This window comes from Pristiophorus japonicus, chromosome 3, assembly GCF_044704955.1.
Source record: "Pristiophorus japonicus isolate sPriJap1 chromosome 3, sPriJap1.hap1, whole genome shotgun sequence".
NCBI classification, from domain to species: domain Eukaryota; kingdom Metazoa; phylum Chordata; class Chondrichthyes; family Pristiophoridae; genus Pristiophorus; species Pristiophorus japonicus.
The window spans coordinates 265,897,686-265,904,619 of record NC_091979.1 but is presented as its reverse complement, the minus strand read 5'-3'; the positions used below and the strand labels follow the sequence as shown (position 1 = coordinate 265,904,619).

The following is a 6,934-nucleotide window of genomic DNA, read 5'->3' as shown; positions in this document are numbered from 1 at the left end:
TCAGCCCATGCCTCTGCCAATGCCAGTCTTCAGTAGATGTATGGGAACCACTGAGAATGATTGACCCTTTCATCTTCCCTCCTCAAAAGGGAAGAGCCTTACCTCCTCTCAGAACCTCCAACCCCATACTCCCCACCTGGCAAGCATGGCTAAGACTGGGAACCTACACCAAATAGGGAATCATGGCCAATTATCTGTGTGCTTCTACAACATGACTCATTATGCTAATACTCCAGTGCACTAGCTGCCACACTTTCCTACTTGCATTTAATGCTCTGAAACAGGTTTCATATAGATCACAGCACTTAACTCGTACCATATGATGTTTATTCCAACTCTCCCAAAGTGAATGACTTGTTTTAAGTGGTGTAAGAGTTCAACCAGATTTAGTTTCAATCGTAAAGTAAATTATATGATTTTTTTTTCCCCTCTCAAATTTGCATTTTCACATTGAAAACCATATTGATGTTGATAAAGAATAATTATATCTGCTAAGAAAATCTAAAATACATTCACTCTGACTAAAATGTCACTTAGAGAAATGATAGGAAAGATGCACTTGTTAAATAAAAATAAAATGAAAAAGCAATACAAATGAAAGAGGGATATTTAATAACATTTCAAGCTCTGACAAACTACAAAAATATAAAATGACCGCAGATATGGCAAAAGAATATGAAAAAAATGTTCTATTGCAGATTTTAAAAGTTCTCTTTCACTGTTAAATGCTGAGGAAGTCTTAAATCATAATTCATAAAAATACGTAAGATGTTCATTGTGGAATCAGCACATGGCTTTACAGCTGCTGGGCAGAAAATATACATCCTGATTCTGACTTACTTTAAATACAAATGTACAAAATGTAAACCGAGACAGTTATAGAGAAATTTACAAAACCTCCTTTTTTTTTAATAAAGACAAAATACAGTTCTAGTATAATGCTATATTTAAATACGTGCAAGTAGCCATTTTCATTGATTTGCTATTGCAATATTCTAAGGAGACACCATCTTGTTTCAAACGTCGTGATCCCAACCTCCAAGACAGACCTGAGAGGAAGTGAGGCAGCTAGACCAAAGGAAATGGAGTGGCTCTGTCGTGTGGAATGGATACCCTACCAGGAACTGGTGCTTTCCCGCTAAATAGTTCCAGAAAATGGGAAAAGCTGAAGAATACAAAGAATCGCCACACGAACTAGCTGTTTCCTCCAGAGTTTGAATTAGCTTGATGGCAATTCACATGATGATTGGAATGGGCCTTCACATTTGTAGTGCTGTTTGAATGACTATGATGATTCTGCAAGAGAGATCACAGTACATGACCTTGCCATGTAAATGCACTCACAGTAGAAGACAAATGGAATTTTGCTTTCATAAAACAATTGAATAATTTTAACAGTAAATTGCTGTCTTGGAGAAGCATGGCAAAGTTTGGGTACCTAAAATGGAAAACTTAACCGCTCTCATTATGGCAAAATAAATTTATGTCATGGATCTCCACATTGCCACTCATTACAAACATATACCTTTGTGAATCTAGCTTGAAGCTGGGACAATAGGCAACCGATTCCGTTCAGTTAAAGGCAAATACACTTACCTTCAAGAAACGATATTTGATTTCAGTTATTCCCTCAAAGCAAACATGACCACCTAAGTCCTTCCACACCTCTCAGATATTTTAACAGTACTAATCATAAAGTAACTGCCACAAGGTTACCAGGCGGTATCATACATCCTGCTTCAGCTGGGAAGGACCATCATCCGGGACGCACAATGCTCAAGGACTACTTTTTATGATCACCACGCCAGACATTAGCTTCTCCTCACTTCTCCACCTTATGGCGCACCTTAAATCGCGGTATGGGCAAGTTTGAATGACAGGCAGCACTAGATTGCATTTTTTTAAATTGTAACATTTACAGTGAAATAAAACAGCAGAAACTTCGCTCAATTCAAATTGTGGTCCGAAAACATGATTTAAAAAATTTTAAAGGTCAAAATAACTTTTAGAGAATATATTTTTGATTTTATGATGATGCCAGATGATAAATCTGTATTTCAAGATGCTGCTAGACAAGTCTCTTTTTACGTTACGTATTGCCTTAATTTGTTGCTATTTTTTAAAATTCTGTTTTCTTCCCTCTAGGTTTCCCTTGGCCTTGCAGTATTCCTTGGTCAAGAGTGTGGGCAGTGGGGTTGTCACCGGTTCAGACAGGCAAGGTTTTGAGCAGGCCATCTGAAGAGTTTCCAAAATGTAAACCAGACACCAAAATTCTATTTTTCAAAAGAGAAACTGATTTTATCCCTTATGCTTGTGACAAGCTTTTCCATAAAGTTTCATCATCAACAAAAGATTAATCAAAACTGAATCTTTTATCTCATTTCTTGATTCTGCCCTCATTCAGTTCAGACTTAGCAAAAAGTGGAACCCCTTGTGGATCAGGCAGTCTGTTCTCATACCAGGACATTACCACTCTGTAATCAATCTCCATGAAGCACGCAAAGCTTTCATTTCCTCTCCTTAACTTTGGGGAAGTGTCAGACCTCAGTTCAATTCCCCCGAGGGCACGGAAAAAATTGGGAGATCGGCATATAGGAAAAATCGCAGATGAGAACCCATGTTACATAAGAACATAAGAAATAGGAACAGGAGTAGGCCATACGACTCCTCGAGCCTGCTCCACCATTCAGTCTGATCTGATCTGATCATGGACTCAGCTCCATTTCCCCGCCCGCTCCCCATAACCCCTAATCATTTAAGAAACTGTCTATTTCTGTCTTAAATTTATTCAATGTCCCAGCTTCCACAGCTCTCTGAGGCAGCGAATTCCACAGATTTACAACCCTCAGAGAATAAATTTCTCCTCATCTCTGTTTTAAATGGGCGGCCCCTTATTCTAAGATCGTGCCCTCTAGTTCTAGTCTCCCCTATCAGTGGAAACATCCTCTCTGCATCCACCTTGTCAAGCCCCTTCATAATCTTATACGTTTAGATAAGATCACCTCTCATTCTTTTGAATTCCAATGAGTAGAGGCCTAACCTCATAAGTCAACCCCCTCATCCCCGGAATCAATCTAGTGAACCTTCTCCGAATTGCCTCCAAAGCAAGTATATCTTTTCGTAAATATGGAAACCAAAACTGCACGCAGTATTCCAGGTGTGGCGTCACCAATATCTTATATAGCTATAGCAAGACTTGCATGCTTTTATACTCCATCCCCTTTGCAATAAAGGCCAAGGTACCATTGGCTTTCCTGATCACTTGCTGTACCTGCATACTATCCTTTTGCGTTTCATGCACAAGTGCTCCATAATATCTCCATAATATCCTGCAGCACCAAATGTGTGCTTTTTGAAATCTCTTATTGGTGTAGAATTTGTTTTTCAATATAGATTAAAATAAGATTTGTTCACGTGCTGTCCTGGCAGCACATCAGAACTGAAGACACAGCAGAGAGTTTCCAATGTGAACTCATTAGAAAACAGAATGGTGTCAATCCACACCATGTTAGAAATGTGCCCTAATAATCATGAAACCTGATAAAGAAATAACTTTTCACACATTATTTCAAAGATTCTGTCAATTGTAATGTTTAAAAGAAAGGTATATGGTGCAAGTGATATGTTGGTTGATTCGTTTTTAAAAACGTTATATATTAGATTTCCCTCCATAAACCTCAACTCATCCAAAACTCTGCTGCCTGTATCCCTTCTCGCCACGTTACGATTGTTGATCACATCAGCCCTCACTAACATATATTGGCTCCCAGTGTATTTAAATTTAAAAGTTCCCATCCTTGTATTTAAAACGGTCCGTAGCCTTGCCCTTCTCTCCCTCTAACCTCCTCCAGTCATACAATCTCACCCATATTCTTCATTTCTCTGGCTACAGCCTCTTGTGTATCGTACCATTCCTTTGCCCCAACTTTGTCTTCATCTGCTTACAATACCCTCCCTAAACCCCTCCACCTCCCTCTTCTTCAAGACCCACTTTTTTAAAAAAAAACTTTTTGTCAACCCTCATATCCTCTCCTTCTTTAGCTCAGTGGCCATTTTCCTTACACTTCTGTGAAACGACTTGTGATGTTTTTTTACATTAAAGGTGCGATATGAATGCTAATTTTGTTGTACCCAATGTACCAATTTATTACTCTGCAAGTACCAATGTATAGCTCAAAGCTCCATGTGGCAAACTGTACTATATATAATATATATACGCACACACAAATTACTTGTGTCCAATGTGTAAAGTAAATTTGCCTCGGTTGGGCAATTCATATTGCTATAGTACACTCAAAGGCCAATGTTGGTGTGAATGGAAGGCAAGCAGGCGTAGAAGCTTTCTTCGATTTCGGAATTGTGAAATGCTTCTCGTCTCTGCTCTGAATAAGAGCCAAAGAACCAACTGTGAGATTGCAACAGCATTTCGAAGCTGCAATCCAACTCCACAAAGATAAGATGTGCACATCCCAGCCTGATCTGTACACAACATTTGCTTACAGCCCAGAGTTTATTGCAGGCAAATACGTCATTATACTTGTTTTGCAATAAATTTCTTTGCCTCATGCAAATTTACATAGGAAAGTAAACTTACAGTAATCAGTCATGGTGTGCTTGCAGGAACATTCTCAATCTGTGTATTTGAATACGGTAAAAATGTAATTGTAAATGTGCACATTGTGAGCGTGTGTGACTGCAAGAAAAATTCTTTGCTCATTTTTTTGTGGTTTCCCTGCTGAAGAGGAAGCCAGAAATAATGCGCAAGAGTAAAAGTTATACAAAAAAATGCAAAATAAACATTACTTAAAAAGAAATTCTGCATGGAACAAGCAGTGATGATGCCCACCGACGTATGCTCGAATTATAGAGGTATATTAGTACATTTAGAGTAGTGCGGGTATAATACATTTAGAGTAGGTACCACAAGATGGCACTCACAGGCACCAAGAGTTAAAGTGTGGTTTCTGCCCTCTTTTATTTACTTAGATATGAGGCATTGTCCTATAACTGAACCAATTATCAGCCATCAGCTTCCAGATAAAGTTGAAGGGACAGATCAGCAGAATCATAGTTAGTGATCTTAATGAATGTTAATTATTCAGGGCTACAATAAGTCACCAACAGCAAAATTCTGGCAGTCAATGCAAGACAGACATCTATACACTGTAGAATAGGTGGCAAAATTGGGTTCCTTTGTGCCTCCTGCCATATTGGGCGGGAGTTTAGCGGCGGTGGTATGGTATTGCGCCCTGATCTCCTTCGCCCAGAGATCGTCACGTCATCGCCGTGCGCATCGCCCCAGACCCAAAATTGTGCCCCGGCCCCTGCAGCATCGCCAGGCGGAAACACCGACAGCTGCAGGAGACGAGCACGGGGGGGCCGCTGCTTTGCGGGCAGTGTTTACAGGCTCGGCTCGAGTGCTGGGCTGGTCCGGCGGGATCGCGGCTGTGGAGAAGGTAGGTCTCCTTTCCTTTACAGAGCTTGCAGAGATGGCCCTTCCCTTTAAGGGAGAGAAGGAGCCTTTCAACGTGGCAGCACTGCACGGCCCAGTGTTCAGCGCTGCTCAGCTCTCCGCCCCGCCTGCTGCCCATTGCGCTCCAGGAAGGAAGTGGAGCGCCTGATTTAGTGCTCTACTTCCTTCTTTGGAGCGCAAATGACAAATTTTTTTAAAGTTTGAAATGATTAGCGCCTGGTGCTAATTTTTCAAACTTTTCAAAGTTAATGCCCCAGATGGAGCGATACCCAATGTCACCCCCTTCGTACCATCGTAGAGCTCAGTCTCACCTGCCGCCGGAAAAGCCTTTGAAGTAGACTTCTTTTGGGTGGTTCGGGGATGTAGCTCCGGTCAAGGTCTTGAGATAAGCTTCCATTTGGACCAAATACATTCAGTTCCTTAAAGCATTCAGTTTCTATCATCTGCAGTAATCACAAGAGAGAAATATTACTGACTGCACTATGAAAGCCAAAAACTAATCTTTCGATTTCCTCTTATGAAAATGATCGAACAGTTCTTGAGCAGTTCACGTAAATGACGCTTTTTTTTTAAAAAAAAGCTCCCACCCACTACATTCCAATTATTACTTTTTCCAACAAATCAGTCGTGAAGCTGGCTGCTGTTTGCTTGCTGGGCACATACGACTGCACAGCACACGTTTTGTGAAAGACTCAACTCCATGATCGAGCTTAGTATCTCAAACCAAGTACAGACAAAACAAAAAATCAATTATGTCCACTACTGTCTGTGTTGACGTGACATGACATGGAAAAGGAGGTTACTGCCTGTGGACAGCAGCAAGCTGGCCATGAATTGTGGAGCTATGGAAATGAATATTCTGGATTTCTCTTTAGTCGCTTTTAGGCCTCGAGGATTATTTATGCAGGACTCCATATTTCTGCGTGTCATTTCCAACGAACAAAGATGAACACCGTCTAGAATATGCTAATTATATACGGACTTAAACCCTTTGCGCCGTAAACGCTTGTTGTTTGAAACAACCTGGAGGTGGTCTCAATTAGAAGCCCTCCTGTGATGGTGTTTGGGAACAATTCTAAGAAAATGGCATGACACCATACCAAGCTGTGCAATACAAGGGAGAATACAAAGACCTCTTCGAATAAAACACCTAATTTATTGCCAATTGTAGGCAATTTGGTGCAGTGGGCACAGGTTAAAAGGTCAATGGCTTGAAACTGCCTAAGCTCATCTCATTTCTCAGCTTCACAGCCACCAGTTTACATTAGGTTCAAATCCTGACTCGAGAGGACACGCTCCAATGTGCACTTTTGCACCAAATTAATATTAATACCTTATTGAAACATGTTTACTGTGCGCTTTTGTGTTGGCACACTAAGGCTGTGTGCTGGGGAGGAAATCGCATCACATAGTGCAGGAAGCTTAAAGGGACCATTTCCTGGAGAACATTAAATAATCAGG

The 6,934-nt window shown here is 40.7% G+C and overlaps 1 protein-coding gene across 2 annotated transcripts in view; it reads right to left on the bottom strand.

The window, feature by feature from the left end:
• Positions 1–672: 672 nt before the first annotated feature.
• The window catches only part of LOC139260266 (G protein-coupled receptor kinase 5-like), a 274,219-nt gene continuing 267,957 nt past the window's right edge, over positions 673–6,934 (bottom strand). For both annotated transcript variants that reach the window (XM_070876656.1, XM_070876657.1), the window contains 2 exons: positions 5,785–5,916; positions 673–1,296 (listed from right to left, as the gene is read on the bottom strand). In XM_070876656.1, the coding sequence (XP_070732757.1) occupies positions 1,195–1,296; positions 5,785–5,916 (234 nt within the window). In that variant the 3' untranslated portion in view covers positions 673–1,194. The remainder of the gene's footprint in view (positions 1,297–5,784; positions 5,917–6,934) is intronic.